This window comes from Coccinella septempunctata, chromosome 3, assembly GCF_907165205.1.
Source record: "Coccinella septempunctata chromosome 3, icCocSept1.1, whole genome shotgun sequence".
Taxonomy (NCBI): Eukaryota; Metazoa; Arthropoda; class Insecta; order Coleoptera; family Coccinellidae; genus Coccinella; species Coccinella septempunctata.
The window spans coordinates 33644836-33669454 of record NC_058191.1 but is presented as its reverse complement, the minus strand read 5'-3'; the positions used below and the strand labels follow the sequence as shown (position 1 = coordinate 33669454).

Sequence of the window (24619 nt, the reverse complement as noted above, 5' to 3'; positions counted from 1 at the left end):
CAGATGGGGATAGATAAGCGAAAAAAGTTTTAATACATAGTGGGAAGTCCCGGGTCTCGGGATGTCCCTCGGGATGTCCCACTTAAAATTTGTAATAATTGAAGTTTGTAGTTTTTTTTTCGTATAAGCGGCAACGTCGCAACATTGAAAATATTTCAGTCAGATAGATCAGAAGCGTAAACCCTTTTTCAGAACAATCCTATGATCGGTTCCACGTAATCGTCTAATAGGATAGGCCACCCACCGTGGGACACCCTGTATATATCTCTCTCTTTGTCTCCTTCTCGTCCTGTTCAGCTCATATGAATTATTAGAATTACTAATAAACGGTCCAATATACAGTACTGTACAGAGGCTTTGAATGAAGCCTTTCATCGCATATCATTCATATCTCAGAAAAGCGGACAGATACAGAATAAGTTGACGAAACTGCCGTTGACTGAAAGTTGCGAAGAGAATTCGGTGAAGCAGTTGATTGCGGTCGAGATTGCGGTAGAGTAAAGACACTTTACTAACAATATTTTTTCCAAGCGTTTGCCTACGTCCATTGTAGGAAACATATAGAATTTGACGAGGAATTTGATTTGACCTAAGCATTTGGAAAATATGAGAAAAATTTTCTTATTGCATTGTGCAAGAAAAACCGCGTTTTCAGGAAAAAGCTCGGGGCTGTCTATATCATATTTTAAAAACCTGTGAAATCTGCAAAAATTGATGCTCGAATTGATGGTTCACTTTTTAATTTTGCTTAATGAAGAAGTCACGAAATTCGGTGACCCCTTTCTTGAAAAACAAGTGACCATATTTGTGGGATAGTGTTTTGAAATTTGGAAAACGTCGTTTCATCTGCAAGAAGCCATCATATCAGACTTGGAGTTTTATTCATGATTATTGTCGTCTTCAAACTAGTTGCCCTGTATCCATGACATATCAGCGACCATATCAGAAATTTATAATTTTAAACATTGCGATAAGTAAGTAAGTATTTCTTTTTCGACCAAAACAGAGGCATTAACCAGGGCATTAAGCACCTAAATGCTCATGTATTCTTTCTGTGTATTTTCTTATGTTTCTAACACTTGAAAATGTGAAGTGTTTATGTCAGTTGGATTGTTTATCAACGGTTTTCTTCGCATCACCACAAAAATTAATCCACCGGAAATAAGTGGAAGTTTCTGGCAGGCAAGCGCTCCACCCGAGGCTCCACCACTTACAATCCATCGATTAAGAATGTTTTTGTGGTGGGCGCTTCCTTTTGTTGCCACCATAATATATTTAACGGCTAGTGAATCGTCAGTTGAGAATTGTTTTCTGGGAATAAATGAAACTTTTGAGATGATTAGAGTATTTCGTATATTATTGTTTGTATTTCGAAATATACCATGTTTTAACTTATTGGCACGAAATACTTCACAGTGTTCCCTAGATTCGACAAAAGTTTTGTGAAATTTTTAAAAATTCAGTACCTACTTACATAGATTGTGTGTATCTCAACACTGACAAAATGTAAGATGATTCTGTGGTGAAAATCAAGGTGCGTATAAAATTCTTGAAAAATGTCTCCCCGGAAAAATTACACCCCTCCGAAGATAAAAAAAAATTTTTTTCTTCTTTTTTATTTTCCCTGTATATCAAGCTTAAAACACGAAACTTGGTAAATATCATTTGTCAATGAAATTACACAGGTTGGAATTTTTTCAACCCTGAAGTTTGCTCAGAAATGGTTGAAATAGTATATATGTCTCGATATATTATGTACTTATAAGATATATTTTCTCACACCTTTTTTTTTGGATGAAATTTTTTTTCAAGCATGGCTGAAAACCCAATTCATATACATACTAACTTTTTTAATTTTTACAATGTCGGTCGCCAATAATAGGTACAGTGTTTGCTGTATATTTTGTTGAGTTTTTCTTTCAACTGAGTGGCCTCGTGAGTGACTAACAATCAAACAACAATTCAACGTTTTTGTACAATAAAATTATTCAATATGCGTCCCAACTCGGTTCCAATGCAAATTGAACTTTAAGCTGCAGAATGTACCTATTCAACCGTTTCCCGAAAAAAATATTTTAAGTACTTAAAAATGAAAAATAAAAATGGGTATTTAAAATTTAAAGCGTTTCGTTTCAATTGCACAAGTTGGCAACATCGACTGAAATATGCGTTGATAATAAAGGACAACAAATACACTATCTTGATGAGATAGACAAAGATGGCTGTCTAAGAAGTCTGCGACGAACGAGGAAGGTCGTAAAATTTTATGGGATTTTTATGGCCCGTTGTTGTTGAGGCTCGCCAGTGAGTACCCGCCTTATGATGGCTGTGAATCAACAGCTGTTATTTTATAAACAAGCCATTGTTCTTTTCTTCTTCTAGTAGGCGCTGTTGCCAAATCGTAAACTAGAGACGAAGCGATTTAAATTTTAAAACCTCATATTTGAAGAATGATTTTGAATGGTCTCCGCGGTGCATTTGAAAAATTCATGAATGAAACTCATAATTATTCAGTTTAAACTTTAAAAGAAAAAGTAGAAGTATTCCATTAGCAGTGTATATCTGACTGAAACCATATGTCTTACTCTCAGTTTCAGGAAAGTCCGTTAAAATTTAATGCTCCATTGAAATTGAAATTACCGTTATTCCATTAAAAGTAGGAGTTTTAAATTTTAACGGGGCATTGAATCTTAATGGACGTTCCTGCAACTAGGCCTTAACCAGATAAGTATCGCTGTCAATTGTTTTTTGAGAATATGAAAAAATTTCACAAAGGAAAAAAACACTGAAAACATATAATATTCTGAAATGTAATATAATAATTCGGATACAAAATTGAAGTGATAAAATTTGTGAAATTAGTTTTCAAATAATTACTTATATTATATCTCGTATTATTACTTTTTTGTTGATGAATAGGTACCATGATACCTACATTGTTTTCATGGTTAAATGGAGTTATATTCGATTTTTTTCTGATACAAATGTTGGCAGCACATCACCACGTTGAAAATAAACGAGTGTTATCTAGAAAAACGACTGAGATTTCAATCACTGTTCCAACATTCAAGCATACTAGTTTTTCGCGATAGTTAAATGTTTATTTCATCGAGATAAAACATTGAAATCGCTCCAGGTTGAAATCACCATAATCGAGTCCTCTTTTTCCAGCCGGTATTCCTCGTGGCATAACTCTATCGACGTCTTCATTGAGTTATCTTCTGGTTGCAACAGCATTTCGTGAGCATAGAGTTTAAACTAGTTCTTTGGATTTTTGTGCATTTCTTGACTGCATCGAATTAACCGAGCCGTGGGAAATTCATTACCAGGTACGTGCAATGACTTGCACGAATGTAGGTAGTTAAACCTCTCCTAGACGATGTTGAAACCGTTGTAAACCAGCTTCAACCCGCGGCCACGTATGCCGGCTCATGTTTTATTAGCAAAAGCATACAGGGTGAGTCTCTAAATTGGATTTAATTCAATAAATCCGAGAATAAATCAAAAACAATTTTTTTTTTATATGGTCAGACAGGTCGATTAGTATTTTAAACTGCTCTCTGTTTTATGCAAAGAAATGTTATACAGTGTGTCCGAAATTCGAGAGATGACATCATGGGTATTTTAATTGACATGCCTATAATTTTTTATGAGTATTTTCAATGTCCTACCTTCCTGCAGAACAGTTATACGCGATTCTCATTTTAAATGTCTTTGGTCCTACCGGCAGGGCATTTTTGGCTGCCAGCAGTGCAGTGAGATTTTCCGTAGGCGTATAATTTTCAATGATACATCACACTTTTATTATCAGTTTTTTTTTAAAGAATTCATTGACGTTTAAATTTTAAAGAACACACAATAACTACACACACAAGTTTATAACGAAATGAGCAAGATTTTTAATTCAGATTTGAACCTTGTTAACCATAGATGAAAATGAAAAAAAAAAAATAAAAAAATTGTCTGTAAACAAATGCAAAGGACTTGGGAAGATGATTCCTCGATGAAAATAAGCAGGGGTAGGTAGGCTGTGAATTTTTTTCGAAATCGACCTCCCTTCCAAGATACAGCCTTTGGAAGGCGATAGTTGATAGTTTTAATTTTTTGTACGGGTTCTAAAGAACACTGAGTCATAAAACTATACATAATTTAAAGCACTAAGTAGATGATACTCACACAATTTTTTATATCTCCTTACTTTATTTTTAAGGGTTGAAAATAACAAAATTGTTTTCGTGGGGTAGTTTTTCGAAAAATAAAATTCCTTTATGGTTTCCCATTCAATTCTGGAGACAAAAAGTCTCTTGCAAAATTTCGATACAGTCGATATTTTACACAGAATAAATAAAAACTTACAAGCAGTGCCGATCACTGTTCATTCCGAGGTTCATTCCATTTCATCGTATAAAAGTGTTCCATAGAATGACTACATCCCGCTAAAATACATGCATCAACTTTCTGCCTAATACATCTTCGTATAATGCTTGTAAGTTTTTATTTATTCCGAGAAAAGTATCGACTGTATCGAAATTTTGCAAGAGACTTTTTTTCTCCAGAATTGAATGGGAAACCATAAGTGAATTTTATTTTTCGAAAATATAACCCACGAGAACAATTTTTGAAGGAAAATCATTAAGGGTTGTTATTTTCAACCCCTAATAAGAAAGTTATGAGATCTATAAAAATATTATGTGAGTAACATCTACATACTTAGTGCTTCATATTATGTATAGTTTTATGACTCAGTATTTTTTAGAACCCGTAAAAAACTGTCAATTCAAGGCTTGGAAGTGAGGTCGATTTCGAAAAAAATTTATAGGAACTACCCCTACTTGTTTTCATCGAGGAATCATCTCTCCTGAGTCGCATTTGTTTACAGACATCCTGTATGAATAAAATATATATTTTTTCATCGTACAAATACAAACACCCTGTCAGTTACTAGAAAAAAAAGAAATATTCCAGAAAACATAAAATTTGGTTTATTCATTTGGCTCGGACTCTTATTGAAATTAATCAAGTAACACATTAATATCGAAACCACAATCAGCTCTAGAATGACTCACACCTTGACATTTCTTCATAAATACATAAATACAAATTTAAAAGATTTCCTCCTTTCATATCATATTGGCTGTTCGTTGATCTAGAATTATCGTTCTGAGTACATTGTAATAATCACTTTCAAAATTGTTCTCTCAAATATATTTATATTTCCTCGAATATTTCATTGTAGGTTTATCATACCTACAATTTGAAATGAAACAAAGTAAAGATCGATGTATATTGAAACCCAACCACAATATAATAATAGTCAAATAGAAAAATCAATATACATACAACGGTGAAACGCTCGGGGGTTACAACAAAGCTGAAAGAATAGGGGTGCACTGAAGAGGTAGTCTTATAATGAGGGGTTGTCGATTTATACTTTCAATTTTGACAGCAGCTATTCTTTCCTCACCCTCCTTAGAGTATTCATTCATTTCGGATTTAATAAGAGTGTTGAGTAGATATTGTTTGCCATTTCACTATGGAATGATAATGAAATATTAATAAGGGTTAAATGTCGGCTTAAATACTCTCTAATATATAAGAAACTCCTCTAGCTTAGTGACTGCCAAAGAAAGGAAAATTTATTGTATATTACTCAGGTCTTAGACTCGGTCTTAGAGGAAATGTTGCAAGAATAATGCAATCTTTCTTATTTATCACGCAATTATTTTCAACTTGCACGCATGTGCCTTATTATACTCTCGATTATACTCTTTTCGGTGAATAATGAAAGGATATTGACTGGAGAATTCTTCTTTATAAAAAGTGAGGAATTATCCAAAACTAAAATAGTCCACTATATGTATTTTACTAGAAATAGAAAATAGAAAAATATCTCCTAGATGTAATGTAACTCCGAATATAATTCACTCTGCAATAGGGAATACTTCTTCTGACGAAAATGATGTATTTTTTATGAAATATCTTTGAAACCTCACATTTTGAAATAACCATTTCAACCGTTTCCCAAAAAAAAAAATATTTTAAGGACTTAAAAATGAAAAATAAAAATGGGTATTTAAAGTTTAAAGCGTTTTGTGAGTATTGCACAAGCTGGCAACATCGACTGAAATATGCCTTGATAATAAAGGACAACAAATGCATTATCTTGATGAGATAGACAAAGATGGCTGTCTATGAAATCTGCGACGAACGAGGAAGGTCGTAAAATTTTATGGGATTTTTATGGCCGGTTGCAGTTGAAGCTCGCCAGTAAGTAAGCGCCTGTAGATCAACAGCTGTTATTTTATAAACAAGCTGATCGGACATTGTTCTTTTCATTGTCTTGTATGCGCTGTTGCCAAATCGTAAACTCCGCACAAAGCGATTTAAATTTTAAAACCCCATATTTGAAGGATGATTTTGAATAGTTTTCGCGGTGAATTTGAAAAAATCATGAATGAAACTCGTAATTATTCAGTTTTAACTTGCATATGCAGTGATAAACCAAATCGAGGAGAATTCCCTATTCATTCTATGATATTTGAGTCCCTTATAAATAACGAGTAAGTTGGCAATGGAGTAAAATTTTATGAGAGCTTTCTTCTGAAGAACTCTACAGTGCGATTCTCTAACTTGGAATAAATTCAGTAAATCAAAGACAGGTAGAAGAGATTCCCAAAAAGGTGGGGTCAGTTGAAAATTCGTCAAGACCGAACGGTTTCACCGAGGTCAATGAGATTTCAATAACTACAAGAGTTACTCTCTGAGAACTTGAGAGAAATATTTTTTCAATATCCAAAAAGGATTTCATTTCCCCCTTCAAATAGAATATGTACCTTATAATTTGATATTTGATATTTCAAGTTACAGGCTCGCACTGTTTTTTGGAGTTCTAATAGTTTTGCATCACTCACACTTCCTTGCTAGTTCTGTGTTTCGAAGATCTTTTTGTAGACGAAGGGCCTGTTCCGATATTGCTGGTTTACTGGCCCGCAATCGAATAACAATAGAACACGAGCGACTGGGCCAATAGGCATCGTCTCTGAAATACTGTTCAGGAATATCGGAACAGACGGCCAGAGTTCTTTTCAAAAGAATCATTTTCAAATGAAATTGGCAAGAGGGTATACTACTCGACATCGAATGTCTGAAAAATATTCTTCAATTGGCCTCGTATACACGCCTAAAAATTTTTTTCCGCAGAATTAACAATTTTCCTCTCTATCAGTTTTTTTTTTATTAATGTCGAGATTCATGTGAATAGTGAATACTTATTTATAATTTTTTTCTAGATATTTATTCATGAATGGGAAGGTTCTAAGGTTAAGGATATTACTCTCTGCACTTATTAACTAAAAAGAACTAGGTATACAGAATTACAGATTATTTTATGTTTCGCACGGAGGTTCGCGTATTATACGAACTCCAACGTTATCATCGATAAATCGCAAATATGCGGAAATTTAGGACCGTTTTCTGGCCATTATATTCGGTTACGATAGACCGATTTCTGTGAATTCGCGTAATGTGGCTTTCGGAGGTTTACGACCTAGGCTCATTTGTATTTTCTCGGCGTTTATTTATGGCCCGAAAGCTCGGACAAATCCGAGCTATTTGCATATGGCGGAAGTGTGAAGGGAGGTTGGAATAATACCCGGAATTTACATTTTTAAACACCACTTGTTGATCAGGTAGAGATCCAAGGGGGAGATATCTTTCATTACCTGCTTACTAAAATTTGATTAGTGAAAACAGTCTTCCAGCGTTTAACCTGTTAACTAGTTCGTTTACCGGAACTGTTTTCCATTTTTTATATTAGGGCTTAGAGATCTGTAGAAATTCGTTAATTCGCACAGTACTGGTTGGTTGCTTTTTTTCGGGATTCTCGACAAAATTTTTTAGTGACGAAGAAAACTCAGTTTTTTAGTTATAAAGGATTATTTTTTTAGTTATAGGGACAATTAAAAACATAGGTTGATGTTCGCAATACATAAAAAAAGTAAATTCATGCACAAATTTTTCTCACAGCAGAAAAAGAAGCATAATCTCATGTGAATCAGTTGCTTTTACCGGAAATATTTTGAATGCAGATTCAAATTTCCTTAAATGTTTTAATCGAAACTTTTTTCGTTATGTAACTGAAATTATGGGTGATTAGATGCTGATTAGGTTATGGATTTTTTGTATCGATGTTGAATGTTTTTGTTCAATTATTTTTAATTTGAGTTTGTCTTCAATGTCTTGGATAAATTACTCATATTTATCACAATCTTTTTTTTAAATAATTTATATTCAGAATAAAAAATATAGATATAAATTCCTATTGAATCATGGATTTGTTCTCGGATTTGTTTCAATCATATCATATATATTATCATATAAAAAACTACATCAAAAAAAAGCGGGTTTTCTTGTATTTAATTGACTGTAACGTCCAGTTTCATAATCAAATTTAAAGTCACTTCAAGCTTAAAGCTTCCTTTACGGCCGGTTTCACAATCAAACCTAAAGTCGCTTTAATTTTAAGGCTTCCTTCAACCCTACTAAAAATGACACTAAAGGAAGCTTTTAGCTTAAAGTGACTTTAAATTGAAACTGGACGTTAGTGTCATTTTTAGTATGGTTAAAGGAAGCTTCAAAATTAAAGCGACTTTAGTTTCGATTATGAAACTGGCCGTAAAAATGACACTAAAGAAAGCTTTAAGCTTAAAGTGACTTTTAATTTGATTATGAAACTGGACGTTATGTCTAGTTTCATAATCGTATCTAACGTCACTTTAAGCTTAAAGCTTCCTTTACTATCATTTTTTGTAGGGTTACGTCCAGTTTCATAGTAAAATTTAAAGTGACTTTAAGCTTGAAGCTTCCTTTACTGTCATTTTTAGTATGGTTAAAGGAAGCTTTAAAATTAAAGCGACTTTAGGTTTGATTATGAAACCGGCCGTTAGAGGAAGCTTTCAAATTGAAGCGACTTCACGTCTAGTTTCATAATCAAATTTAAAGCCACTTTAAGCTCAAAGCTTCTTTTACGGCCGGTTTCATAATCAAACCTAAAGTCACTTTAATTTTAAAGCTTCCTGTAATCCTACTAAAAATGACAGTAAAGGAAGCTTTAAGCTTAAAGTGGCGTTTAATTCGATTATGAAACTGGACGTTACTGTCATTTTTAGTAGGGTTAAAGGAAGCTTTGAAAGTAAAGGGACTTAGGGCCGGTTTCATAATCAAACTAACGGCCGGTTTCATAATCGAAATTAAAGTCGCTTTAATTTTGAAGCATCCTTTAACCCTATTAAAAATGACACTAAAGGAAGCTTTAAGCTTAAAGTGACTTTAAATTTGATTATGAAACTGGGCGTAAGTAGGGTTGAAGGAAGCTTTATAGTTAAAGCGGCTTTAGGTTTGATCATGAAACCGGGCCTTAGGTCCTCTTTCATAATCGAATTTAAAATCGCTTTAAACTTAAAGCTTCCTTTACTGTCATTTTTAGTAGGGTTAAAGGAAGCTTTAAAATTAAAGTGACTTACGGCCGGTTTCATAATCAAACCTGAAGTCGCTTTAATTTTAAAGCTTCCTTCAACCCTACTAAAAATGACACTAAAGGAAGCTTTTAGCTTAAAGTGACTTTAAATTTGATTATGAAACTGGACGTTATAAGATTTAATTATGAAACCGGCGATAAGTAGGTTACACCCAATAAATCGTTGCAGAAACACCCAACAACGTGGTTGTATGATATTTAAAAAATGACAATTGTGTTTATTAATTTTTGAAGTTTTTCAATTTTCAATAGAGAGAAAAATAAAACGAGCCATTTGGTGAAATATGTTGATACCTTAAATTGCAGCAATCATTTCAATTCACGTGAACTCGATGTAGTTCAAAATTTCGCAGTGTAGATACGCCTGGATGATTTCCTGTTCAATCTTCATTATTTCTCCTACTGTTTCTACATAGGCGACTGGCGTCAATTGGAATAAAATAGTACCTAATGCGAGCGCGCAACATTAATTAAAGCCCGACACAAATAGACGAATATAATTAATTTAGACCATCGTGGATGATGATAGAGTTTTATGCCCCAGAGTTGGTATCCCCGGCGCCTCAGCTAACTGTAGTTCTGAACTTCATCAGAGCCGAGAGAATGAGCCTTTGCACCGCGTGGAATTTCGCAATGCTCCTCGTGTTCCTGCTGCTTTCAAATAGAGAAGACGTGCTTCTATGAAATCCCCGCAAAAAATACTCCGCATATTTGTTGCGAAGAAAGCAATTCTAGTCGGGTAATGAGGAAATTATTGCATAAAAATGTAGATGCACCTTGATGTCGTGTTCCAACCCAAGCATCTGCTCTAGATGCTTTCATGTATTGCCGACAGAGCTGAGTGAAATACATACTTCGCGTTGATTAGAATACAAATCGCAAATTACTCTCTTGCAAGTGTAAGTACCTAATACAAAGTCTTGTATTCAAAATAATAGGGAATACAAAATTGTATGTTAACAATTTCCCGCAATTTTCCTTCAAAATTAAAATTACAAACTACATTTAGGTTAGGTTACAAAGTATTTAAAATAAAAGAAAGTACAAAATACAATATTCCCACAATTTTCCGCAAATTAAAATTACAAAATACAGTTAGGTTAGGTTAGGTAAATATGAGGGTAAATACTTAATACAAAGTCTTGTATTCAAAATGAAAGAAAATACAAAATAAAACATTCTAACAATTTTCCGCAATTTTCATTCAAAATAAAAATTACAAACTACACTTGGGTTAGATTACGTTAATACTAAATACAAAGTCTTGTATTTAAAATGAAGGAAGTACAAAATACAATATTCTAACAATTTTCCGCAATTTTAATTCAAAATTAAAATTACAAAATACAGTTGGGTTAGGTTAAGTGAATACTCAATAGGAAATACGAAATATAATATTCTGACAATTTTCATTCAATATTAAAATTACAAAATACAGTTAGGTTAGGTTATGTAAATATGAGGGTAAATACTAAATACAAAGCCTTGTATTCAAAATGATAGGAAATACAAAATAAAATATTCTGAAAATTTTCATTCAAAATTAAAATTACAAACTACAGTTAGGTTAGGTAAATACTAAATACAAAGTCTTGTATTTAAAATAATAAGAAATACAAAATATAGTATTCTGACAATTTTCATTCAATATTAAAATTGCAAAATACAGTTAGGTTAGGTAAATATAAGGGTAAATACTAAACACAGTCTTGTATTGAAAATGAAAGCAAATACAAAATACAATATTCTAACATTTTTCCGCAACATTAAAATTACAAAATACAGTTAGGTGTTACGTGTGAATGGAGAAAGACTAATCCATGATCAGTAAAAGAAACTTCGGAATTTAAAATACCAAATATATATTTGTATTTCAATTATGTATTTTATTCGCAAGTTATTCAAATACTGCACAACTATATCATCAGAGATTTACGTGAAAACCATACTTTTCTGTGTAATAAAACAATTAAATTCCTTCCAATTTGACTATCATCGGTTTCGACGATCTCTCAAAGAAATTTGAGAACCCTAATATTTGAAATACTTTTCAAAATACATATGTGATATAATCTGATGTAAAATGAAGGATTGAAAGGAATAGTTCAGAAATATACTCGGGAAATTATAAAAAAAAGTTGGCTATTAACCTAATTAGACAACAGAAGTAGCCGATTTAGAAAGTCCGTAACTCCGATGCTTCTCAATCAATAGATGGCAGATTGAGAATCATCAAAAAATGAATCTGATCTGTTCCGCATTCAGTGTTATTAGCTACGTTGATTGAATCATTTATTAAGTATTTTTCCTAACAAGTTACTTCATTAAACGTAATGATCCGTAATTACAGATAATATTATAAGACGTTATCGTTCATAAACATCGGCCACATTATGCTATCCCGATCAACTTTCAATGAATTACACAATTATAAACATGAACAGAATTCATCGTAGGCTCTGTAATTAATTTTCGATTTTTTTCGTTCTTTCCCTAGGATTCACTGTCACAGGATAAAATTTATCGTCTTATTGTTGACTTCACAATTTAGTGTCAAGTTGCAGTTCGTTGAACCTAGTGGTCTGATGACTTTTTAGAACATTTTTGATTTTTATGGCATGGCAGTATGACACATTACGAAAAACATGAAAATTTCTTTTTCATTTGATAATGATATTTCAGTTTTTTTTCCATTTGTTGTTTATATTTAAAGAATATACAATTTTTTCTTAATAACTCCTTCCTGAAATTTCAATATTGTAACTGAATAATAAAAAACCAAAGAAATATCTTATTCGAATGAAAAAATCTAATTTGAGTAAAAAATCCGCTTGATCATCTTATTTTCCTGGGAAATCGATTTTTTCTGACTATTATACAATGTGTCTCTAACTTAAATATTATAAATTATGTAAGTAAATGTCGAGAGGGTAACAATAATAGCACTTTGTCAACATAACCATACTTTCAATGAACTGGGGTATTAACCCCAAATCGCACAATATAAGTTCAACAATTTTTTCAAGTGACCCGATGCAACTGATCAGATGCACAGAACCATTCATAGTGAAGCCATTTGTTTATATTTTGTTTCGTTTTTCTTCCCCAGTCCTTGAAATTTAATGAAATTTTGTCGAAAATCTAGGGGTTGTCGTCCAGCCACCTCGAATGTTTTATTCTCGGTTTTATTCAAACACTTTTTGATGAAATTACTTATTTTAATGACTTCTAACTTCTGTAAAAGAAGCTTCATCTTTGAAAACACCATGTATAACAAAAATGAAATAAACTCTAAAATGAAGGAATCTGATTCAACTTGATGAAATAATCCAGGCAGTTTGAAATGGAAAATGACAAGAGATACATATTTGTTTATCATTTTTGTCAAATACAAAAGTTGAATGGAAACAAGTATAGAGAGTAGTATCGTAGATAAGTTGGGATATTCATGGTACTTTGGGACATGGCAGTAAATCAAGATAATTCCCTATAAATTAATGAAGAATTTTATTTCGAATTCATCTTCATTGGAATTTCAATCTTCAGTAAAGGACGGCATTTTTCAAAAAACGTTGTTTCTCAAAAAACGACAAACGAGACGACAAACTTATAAATATCATCACCATGCAATCTCTGCTCGATGCTATATTACTCTCCCTATGTGTTTTTATTTAACTTTTTCGTTGGAAAAAAAGGATATACACAAAGTAATAGTTCTTTAAAATGCCTGCATTATTTCATTTAGTTGAGTCAGATTCCTTCGATTTTCGAATTACTTGATTAGATATTATTTAAATACATATATTTTTAATAGCAAGGAATAAGGATTTGATATTTGGTACGCATGTGTAATTTGATAAATAAAAAATACTATTGTTATTCGAAAAATTATAGATAACATCATATCTCTAAATTCTTCATTCGTAAGTAAGAGACTTGCACACTATTTTGTTTTGTTTTTCCCGAGGTTTTTCCATTTTATTTTCCTCTGGTTCGTTATTTATTCCTGATTAATATTTCTGATAGATGAACCAAAATCAGACATTTTTACCTCTGCTACAGACAATGCGCCATATTAGTGGAACCCGCTGAAATGATCAGGGTTATTATCGCCATAAATACTCCGAATTAACGGCTTCGCACGATCGAAAAAGTTGTATATCGAAAAAAGGCGGTTTGTATAAATCTCTTTCATTGTACATTTCTCACATAAACAACACCTAAAGATACACGTAATAAATAATCTCGATCGACGAGAAGAATACCAATTAGTTAAAGGACAAAGACAGACAGAGAGAGAGAGTGAGCGAGTAACATCAAGGGTGCGCGATTGTAATCGGTGTAATTACCATCGTCGTTATGCCCACTTCTTCTTTATGCAATTAACGGTCCTCCGATCTTTCTGTTGCAGCACAAACATGTGATATCCCAAGCCACCCGCGACGAGTACACTTGCTTCTGGTCAGGCTGCAAGGTGCATGGTCGCACCTCGTGCTCTCGATCATGGCTGGAGAGGCATGTCTTGGCTCATGCAGGGACCAAGCTGTTCAGGTGCATCGTGGATGGTTGCAGGCAGAGGTTTAACTCGCAGGTTGGTACCTACTTTTTCGATAATTCAATCCTGGAATCGTTCCTATCCCGAAAACGTGGATCGTCGAACATTTTGAAAATTTTTGATCCGATTTATGTACAGGGTGGGCAAAATTCGTGATACCTGGACTACAACTTTTTCAAGCCAATGAGATAGAGGAAAATGAACGGCACATTGCCTCGTCTTTTTTCGAGATACTAATAATGACATCAACTCCATTCCTCTATCTTTTTTTGTTTTTGAGTTATAGCTCAAAATTAAAATTTCAACTTTGGTCATTATCTCCGTTTCTGTTTAAGGGGAAGTAATACCTCAAGAATCTCCATTCAAAAACGGAATTCACTAGTTCCTAATTTACGCTTTCAATTTCTTACCTGAAGCCTTAATTTTTTTTTACATTGAAGTTGAAGGTGTCATGATGTCACCCCGTCTTTTTTTTTCTAATTTAGTTTTTTTTTATGAAAAAAAATTTTGAACTTTAGTGTCAATAAAACTTGTTTTCACAATCATTTTTCGATGGTTTTTCGACATATTTCGATAAAAATAATGACGGGACGATCGACGATTCAATTCTTTATATATTGCAAAGATATTCATAGCGATATATGCCAAAATTACGCTGAAATTCAAGATTAACTGACAAACTGACAATTAATTCAATATTCCTAATATTACCTCCTCTCACGTGGTAATTTCTACTTTTCAACTGACTCAGTACGTAATTCAGGCTATTGCTCAAAAATGTGACATATTTTACTATTTGGGGTAGCATCCGTAAAGCAACCAATGTCGATCGCCTTGATCTCGAATCGGATGTACTACTACCCCTTAAGATAGGATGTTGGAATGAAAATATTATACAGACTTTTTTAATAGCAGGCCAGTGGCGTACTATGATTCTTTCCAACAGGTATATTTGCTGAGGTATAACATAAAGATATATTTTTACTTATGAAAACAGAAGTTCAAAAAACTTAGAGGGCGATGTATGATATATTTCTGAAACGAGAAAAAAATGGCGATTCTTTCTAATTCATTTTAAACTACTGTTTTCATACGAAAAAACAAAACTTCATGTTATAGCTCAGCAAATAAACCTGTTGGAAAAAATCATTGTACGCCACTGGATTGCTATCAGAAAGTGTCTCCATAATGTTTTTATTTTATTTCAACATCCTAGCACAAAGAGAAACGGTGATAATGATCAAAGTACAAATCACCCAAATTTCAATTTTGACCTATAACTCCAAAAAAAAAAAGAAGATAGAGGAATGCAGTTGATGATATTATAACTTTCTCACTCATTTTTCTCTATCTCGTTGGGTTAAAAAGTTGTAGTTCATATATCACCAATTTTGCCCACCCTGTATAATAGGGAATACTCCTTATGACGAAAATGATGTATTTCTTATGAAATCTCTTTGAAACGTCACATTTTGAAACAACCATTTCAACCGTTTCCCAAAAAAATTATTTTAAGTACTTAAAAATGAAAAATAAAAATTTTAAGCGTTTCGTTTCTATTGCACAAGTTGGCAACTTCGACTGAAATATGCGTTGATAATAAAGGACAACAAATACACTATCTTGATGAGATAGACAAAGATGGCTGTCTATGAAGTCTGCGACGAACGAGGAAGGTCGTAAAATTTTATGGGATTTTTATTGCCGGTTGCTGTTGAGGCTCGCCAGTGACTACGCGCCTTATCAACAGCTGTTATTTTATAAACAAGCCATTGTTCTTTTTATTTTTGATGTATTTTTAAAGACCTTATTTTAATTTGATAACTGTTGAGAGGGTCCTTGTTGGTCTGGGTTAAAGAGACTCAATTTAACAAAATTCCGACGTTTCGATTTATTTAAAATCGTCTTCAGGGCTATTGTCAGTTGGTTTCTATTGTCATCTTCAGTAATGAATAATTGAGGGATGTTATGATAACAGGCATACTACGGAATTTGACTCGAATTATTTCTTCTTTTTATTTTCTAGTAGGCGCTGTTGCCAAATCGTAAACTAGGAACGAAGCGATTTGAATTTTAAAAGCTCATATTTGAAAATGATTTTGAATAGTTTCCGCGGTGCGTTTGAAAAATTCATGAATGAAACTCATAATTATTCAGTTTAAACTTGCATAGTTTGCTGTGATAACCCAAATTGAGGAGAATTCCCCATTACCGAGTTTCACACAAACACACGTACAAAAATTGAATCCAACAGTAAAAGTTTCCGCACGAAACGTCTAGTTGTGGTTGGTTACCGGTTAAGTTCACCAAAGCGTGCATTCCGAACCTGCAACGGCCACTAGCCAGATCGATAACTCGAAAATCACATTGAACTTCGTCCATAAACAATCTGCACCCTTCCAATAAGCGTCGAATTAACTTTTTCGAATGGGGATCGCCGCCAAGTTTCGCTCTGGATAATTTGGCCGAGCTGGCAGCACGCGAGTCTGGCGAAAAAAAAATGACTCGCGAATCGGTTTGTTTTTGTTTGTTACGGCGTGTTGTGCCTAGAGAAAGACGTGTCGTAGGACGGCGAGTTGAAAAACCCCATTATCTATTTTTACCGATCTGAATGATAAGTGCACGCACGCTTTTGAATATTCAAATAACCGTGGGATCACCACGATCTTAAGTTGCCAATTGGGGCGTCAAGATGTTGTTTCAAATTTGTTTGCCTCTTGTTTGACTCTTGAAGTCAAAATAAACACTTTTTTCCTTTACCATTTTTCTCGAATCGACTCGGTTTAAAAGATACAGGCTGTTGAAAAACCATAAAATACTCGATGTTTTCGAGTAATTGGATGTTCAAAAATTAAAAATATCTGTGATATTCGGAAAATTGGGTACTTTGGCTGAATGCAACTCTGCTTAAAAGATCCACAGATGTGTAGTGTCATAGATTCAGCTTGTTATTCTGAAGGGAATTTTGTTAATAAAGGGGGGGTAGCATAGCTCATAATGAAAACTAAAAATGGCTATATCTTTTTATCAGGGCCGAATCGTAAAAAATGGTATAAGAAAAAAGTGATGCTTTTGACCTCAAAAATCTCTAGTTAAAATATTTGTACGAGTCAAAGACTCATCGACATCTCGAATAAAACAGTCAGAGTAAATGAAATCGTGAAATGTGCACTCTTAACATCACAGCTTATAAGACTTATTATATTACATCCTGGATTGTTATATGAGAAGTTTGCTTGATTGAATTGAGTTTCCGACTGTTGATACACCTTCGGTATTCATAATTGTTATGTCTTCAACATAACAGAATAGAGCTTCGCATTCAGAGATCATGTAGTCTGAGGTATGGTTCGACCCAATTATAGTTCTTGAGTAATGGAAATTTCACAAATGAAGGTATTCATAGCGCTGATGATTCGAACATTGCTTAGGTCATAAAATTTATTTGTATACATAGTACATTATAGTGAAAATTGTGTATTGGAAAAATTGTTTGGATCCTATCCTATGATTTTTGACTAACAACAAAAACGGACTAATAAAAACAAATATTAATTTCCCATTCTTGATTTTTTTCAGTTGACACTTCAGAGGCACGTTAACGGCCATTTCAATGCAGATGGCAAGCCGACTGATCCAGCAAAAAAATCACCTGAGAATTCTAGTACAAAGTTGTTCAAGAGAAACGGAAAGAAAATTCGTTTTCGAAGACAGCCATGGTCAGGTATGTATCTTCATGAGAATTTTTTTTTGAAATTTCTAGAAATTGTGAGCATTTTTCACAAATTGCTTTTGTTAGCTGAAGTCCATCCAGACAATCGATCGAAGAAATTCTGGATTGTATTCGTATCGAACATTTATTATAGTTGCCTATTCATTTTTTCATTCAATTTATTTATTATTCTTTGTATAGTATTGTTCACAAGTTTATTTCATTCCATTGTCAATTTTATTTATATATAACCATTAAGGTTATTCCTTGATGGCAAAATTACAATTTTACTTCGAGTATTTTTATATTTCAAAGCCATTATTATTCCATAAAACGAAAAATCGGACACTGTCCTTAATTGTAAAATCGAACGTTATTTGTGAAAAATGTTTGTTAGCTCTATGTCTTTTTGGTTGTTCATGTATGTATGAAGATTATTGGCCTTGGGGTGAATTTTAATGCAGAAGTTTTGCTTTTATTGTCGCTCGTGTCACACTCTAATTGGTAACTCGAAATTCATTACTTTTATACAGTCTCTCATTGTTCTTTGTCGCCAATGAAATTATGTATATCAAGAAGACCACGTTTTGCATGAGCGTGCGTGTCACTAACACCAGAAGAAATAACACTGCATTTCATTTTAAGTAAAGGGAACCTATTATACAGGCGCCTTTATGATTTGAGTGGATCGAGTTTGATTGTGGCACATAACCGTAGACCTGCGCGAAAGCGTCTTGACTAGTCAGGTGCGCGAGTATACTTCGCCTACTAAACCCGCCTTAGAGGAGTGGCTTCCCCAATTTATACATATATATTTTGATGAATGGACAGTTGAAGTTTGGAACATAGACAAACTATAATTTGGAATCCCTCAGAACTGGGCTTCTGTTTTGGTTCGGACTAAATACTAAGTACCAACCAAAACAGTAACTTCCGCAAATCAAACTGGGTGGTGGGGGTTATATTAAGTACATTTGAATCTTCCAAATTTCATTTTCAGAGCTGTAGTTGTGAACCATATGAAATGACAGCCATATCGACAATTAAAAACAATATTCGGTAAATTCCCTTATTAACACTCCACTCCCAGCCTAATTGAAATTGAACACCTCAACACTACCCTATGTTCAATGTTTTAAGGGGGAGTAATATCTGCGCCTGGTTCTAGATATGACCAAAGCTATAAGGGATGATACTTCCCTCGAACTATATAACAAGTCGAGTAGTATTTTATTGTATTGGATCTACGTAGCTCAGATAACGACCCTTATCAACTTTAAATTTTAAATTTTCTAGGTGTTTTCTACTTTTAGAATTTTGTGTATTAGTCTTATGTGTGATGTGTTTTTTCATCTTTGGCTATGATTTACAGCGCGGATGTTCGATTTCATCGACAGCGGTATTATGGAGGGTGTACAATACAAATTAATGGCTTTAACGCAGAAGAGGACAGGCGGAGATATTAGTACACCGGGCGATGAAATAAAATTGCAGAGCGAGGTGCTGGCAAGAAGAATAGGAAATGATGGAACAGCCAACTTCCTTATTCGATGGCACCCCCAAGACATGTAAGTAGAGAGAATTGACACTTTCTTCACCAAATTTCATACGGAAGGGTTTGCAATAAGTTTCATGAATAGTCAGAATGTTCTCCAGTCCTAGGATCCTGAAAAAAACCTGTGGGATTTTGTCACAGATCTGCTGAGAAGTTGGACAACTCTTATGGGACTTCTTATTATGCCCAACTTTATCTAAACTTCTGTCAAAACCAGTGAACTCGATAGAGAAGAATTCATTGAGTTCACTGGTCTAAACAAATAACAAAATGAACGACACTATTAATCTGTTTTTTTTTTATTCTTTCATCTTACGATAAGTGATTTATAACAGAGGTTTATATTAGAAAAGTCCTTTTATTCATGATGAAAATATGAGGTTAGGTTATTAATTTGGTCAGCATAAATTTTTGCTATTTGTTACTTGATGGCACTACTGAATATTGAAAATGGGGTGAAAAAACTGAGAGACGAAAGTAGTCTATATTATTCATAAAATTGTCACTATTGGTCTGTCCGTACAGTCTTGTTCTGCATGAAAATGAGGTATCAGTAATAGGTATAAGTTTGACTACAAGCAGTTTCAATGCTACACCTCAATAATTCTTCAACACTTCAGCTTCTTTTCTCACCAACGTTAAAAACTAACTTTAAGAAAATTCTATTCCTGGCGTATGTTTTTGTAACTGTAAAGCTCGCACCCTTCGATAATCGTAGGGGTAAAATTGTTCAAGACTAATCTTTTTACATTTGAAAAGTGTTTGGTTGAATAGTAGGAAATGGACCACTTATTGGTTAACCCTGTTATTGTTTCCATTATGTTATTGAGACAATTGTTGTTTTTTTAGTGTTTCAGACGAATGGGTAACAGAGAAAGAGTTCAAAACCGTCAAAGTGGTGAGGATTCCTTCTCTAGATGCCCCTGCCAAAGATGCTTTGATACCAGCCTTGGGCCTGGGTCCCGAAAATACCAGGAAACATCGCAGAAAACCCATGAAAAGGCAAACGTGATAATAAATTTAATTTTCCTTCAAATTAGGCGTTATCAAATCTTAGTTTTTAATTTATATATCAAATTCTAAAGAAAGTGGTAAGTTTCAGATAGGTCATCCATTTTTATATGACATATAGTACTTGCAGTGTTTTTCTTTGCTGCGTCATTCTCTGCTATCATTCACAAATCGATTATGAGGTGGTATAAAGACATGCTGACAAAATCGACTCTGCAAGCATGACAATTTTAAGCTAGGTTAAAAGAAATCAAGATCTCTAAAAGAAAGATTCAACTGTATATTAACAGAAAGAATTGTAATAAATCGTGATGTCTTTCAGTGTGTATAATAGGATGTTTATAGTGTGTATAAGACTAGGTCATCAGATAAGTTTAGTTTAAAATGTAAGGCACTCCATTTTCAACATTCCCAAGAAAATATTCTCGAAGTATTTAAATGATTAGAGTAGAATAGTATTTATATGTGGGTATCACATAATATTGTTATTAAAAGAATGAAAGTACAATTTTTTCTTGGCGATGTTGAAAATGGAACACAACGTATAGAGCTCGGAAGGGATTTGGTCCGGAAGCAGCCAGCTTATATCACTGCCATTATCCTGGTTATGTAGTTCAGAAACCTTCCTAACCTATAAGAGTGAATTATTTTTAGCGTTCAATGAATTTTGTATATATTTTGTGTGTTTTTATAATATGCGGAACACGTAACTTCGAATAACGGTGGGATACAACACCATCATTCACTTTATTTAATTCATTGTAAAAATAAGGTTAATTTAATTTTGTATATTTATTTCGTTAACTCAATTATCGTCAACTATACGAATTTCAGAGCTTCAGTAACATATCAACGAACAAAGCAGCATAGAACGTGATGTTGAATAGTATAATCGACAATTTTTATCGCTCTTCATCATAATTTCATTATCCAATTAATTTTTTTCATATTTCAGTTTATCTATGTCAGATGTACTTAATTTTTTGCACACACATCTTTCATCGAGTTCATATTTTTTTTACTGATTTCGGATGTTTATCCATACTTGAACAAAGTTGCCATCTTGTGTGCAGTTGCGGAGGAGATTACTGATGGTCTTATGATTTTTTTTCATGGATTTTCAGTGAGCGCTATATTGAACTGATTCAATATTTGATTGGTGCTTTCAGGGTGGTTCTGATACCCACCTATCTATTGGTTTTCTCAGAAACTCGAAAATCGGTTTACTTAATTCAACTTCGAGATATTATTGACCCTCCTGCAGATCATTTCTACCAAACGTCGTCATCTCATTAAAAAAGTGTTCGTTTAACGCTTATGGGCGTTATTTATTGTAACTGCCTTGAATTACCCACTATATCGAATATTCCATTTTAGTGAAAATTATAATTTGTCTGTTGTAGAGAAGAGCTTATACTAATTGATTTTGATCAATTGAGTTTGGAAAAATGGTTTCTTCGGAATAAATTTTTTTTTGGAATTCAACTTTTTCGTTCGTTTCAATCGCAATGAAGGCAGCAAACGTGAAGAGCTTATACCAAAGGTGTTATCGAAACTGCTTCTCTTTGGGAACGGAAGATTCTTGACGGTTTTTTCAAGCAGCGTATAAGTTCGAATCATCTGCATCAAAAGTTTGGAAGCGAAACTTTATTTCAGGTTAGCACAAGAACTTTTTTCTTGCCTGAATTCTCCAATTGTCACACTCTAGTCTAGATTTTCATTTCAGTCCTCTAATTTAGTTTAGTTAAACTTATAAGTAATGGATTCAATTCCATTGAATGAATGGTGTTGTTCCCACGAATTTGTTGATGAGTATTTCGATTTTAATTAATTTATAATAAGTTTTTATAGATAGGCAATTTTACATTCCTTTTGTAATTCAATTTTTGGAATGATCGCGTCATTCTAAACAACTTTTATTTATATTACTTCTTCGAACTTCTTCACTTTCATGATAGAATCAAAAATTCACTGCCAGTGTAATAAAACTGCCGAAAGTATTTAATACATGAAAGTTTTGCCATGACATCTTTTGATAGAATTTTGAGAATATTCAGTTAATCGGTTAAGTGCCATGAATTTTTCGGTTTCTTTCTTTTGAGAAAATAGATTTCTGGAGAATGTGTTCTCTTATTTCGACTGACGTTTGTGAATAATCAAATGAACTTGATCTCAAAAATTTTTGTTAATATGATGCTACATACACTGGGATTGGGATTTTTTCAATTCTTGCTTTAATTTTTCATTTCATAATCATGATGAATTATTCTTCTATTTTTTGAATTTAGAAAACGAACTTATTATCAAAATTGAACGTTCAGAAATCGTCAAGGGATCTCTCGAATTTGGTGTAAATGTTAGAACTGTAAATACGATATTTTTCATAAAAATTGTTGGGAGCATATAGCTATAAAATTTTTCAATAGTTTGATATTTGTCGTCGGCTTTCGTAAAATACAGAGAAACTCAAGAGGCAATATGTTAGGAAAACTCTATCTGTTGTATGTAATTACATAACTTCACCGAATTTTAGAAGTAAAATTAACAGATTAGCATGTAAGATACGCTCGTAAATCTCAAATTAATACACAAAAATCCAGAGCACAAATATTTTTATCATAACTCAACTGTCCTATTGATTAGGAATGAAAGTCCAACTCAGAATGTCAAATTTTAAACATGAGATTTCTATTGAACATTGTCACGAATAAAGGGATAAATATACTTTTAGACGTAACATTTTTATGGCAATTTTTGAGGAAAAATCGGAAGTGCCTTAAAATTTGACCTTTTGCAATGGCCCAAAAAGGACTAGAAAATGTGTTCAGATATTGTTCTTGCTGAAAGGTAATATGTCGAAAAATATCATTTTATATGTTTTCACTCTAAATATGCTTCCCATTTCGAACAATTATAGTGAATTTACTATTCGTAGCAATCAAATGAAATATTTTGCGGTTCACTTTTGAACACTGGACATCCTAAGAAGAAAACATTCTAGTTTCCAATGTTCAGTTCGCTCATTCAAATGGAATGATATTCGAAGAAAAAAATAAAAAAAATAATTTGGAAATTTCGCAAGTGCAATTCGAAACAACTATGGATTTCTTTAATTAAATGGTTCTGCAACGTCCCCAAGCGATATTTCCTAGATGAAGCAATAATATTAGATTGTATCTACCTCTACTGAAAAATAAAACAACTCAAGTTGCCTTGCTCAAAGCACAATTCAAGAAGTACAACAATTATATTGGGATATTGCAGATCTTGATGAGAAAACTGAATATACTGTCAACAAAGCCGATGTTTTCTTCTTAGCGTCGAATAAGTTGATTTCGAGAAGGATTCAAAAAGTTTACGAAATGGAGCCTGCTCGGTAAATGGCAGAAAATTAATACGAACTGAAAAATTGTCTTGGTAGCAATGTAGCATCCGACATTACCAAAAAATTCATCTTAAAATTAAAACTGGCTGTACTTAAGTTAAATTTACACTTTCAAATGTGTTCTAACATTTCATTTATTCGCAAATTTCATCATTCTGCTCATATTTTTTTCTAATTAATAGACTGAGAACTGTATTTACAATTTATTTATTTGTGAATTGACTGATTTATTGAGTTTATCAATTATGAAATGTAATGCTTTTACAAGAATATATTTGTGTAAACTTTGGATAACAAAGGAACTGGTTGTAGAAATGACATTAAGCTGAAATGAGGCTAAAATTTCAGTACCCTTGAAATTTGTATTTAGAAGTATCCACAGAAGCTTCATTTTGGGATGATTTTTGTACATCTTGATTGTAAATAAACGGTATTATGAAATGAAGAGAATTTCCGAAACTGTCATTTTTTCAATTGGTGAATCTTTGTCAATATTTAACAACAGTTGCTGTAATATACTTATTAGTTATTTTAGTTTGTATCACAATATAATGAATATATCTGTATTCCAGACAGAAATAAAGAGAAAAATAGTAAATTTTACAATTTTTCTTTATAATTCTGAATTAATGTGTTCAGAAATCTGTGAAACGCCCTAATGTATGGTGACATATGTTAGGACATGTGATATTTACAATGTTTAGTATAGGACAGGAAAGTGATGTGCTCATTGTTGTCCTTATTTTCATACATTGATATATCATATCCATCTCAATGTCATCACAAAGTAGAGGTGATTCAGAACCGTACGGAACTACGATAAAATCAGAATAATTATAACTGTTCTGGAATATTTAAAGATATTT

At 33.0% G+C, this 24619-nt stretch overlaps 1 protein-coding gene across 2 annotated transcripts in view; it reads left to right on the top strand.

The window, feature by feature from the left end:
- Positions 1–24351, top strand: part of LOC123308998 — a 100833-nt gene extending 76482 nt beyond the window's left edge. The window contains exons 3-7 of one of the 2 annotated variants that reach the window (XR_006537210.1): positions 13947–14126; positions 17670–17814; positions 19175–19370; positions 20207–20448; positions 20499–24351. Coding sequence is in view for 1 of the 2 variants with exons in the window: in XM_044891830.1 (XP_044747765.1) it covers positions 13947–14126; positions 17670–17814; positions 19175–19370; positions 20207–20369 (684 nt within the window). In the remaining variant the exon portion in view is untranslated. Of the gene's footprint in view, positions 1–13946; positions 14127–17669; positions 17815–19174; positions 19371–20206 lie in introns of both variants that reach the window. The other variant, XM_044891830.1, reaches the window with a different exon arrangement.
- The last annotated feature ends 268 nt before the right edge of the window (positions 24352–24619 follow it).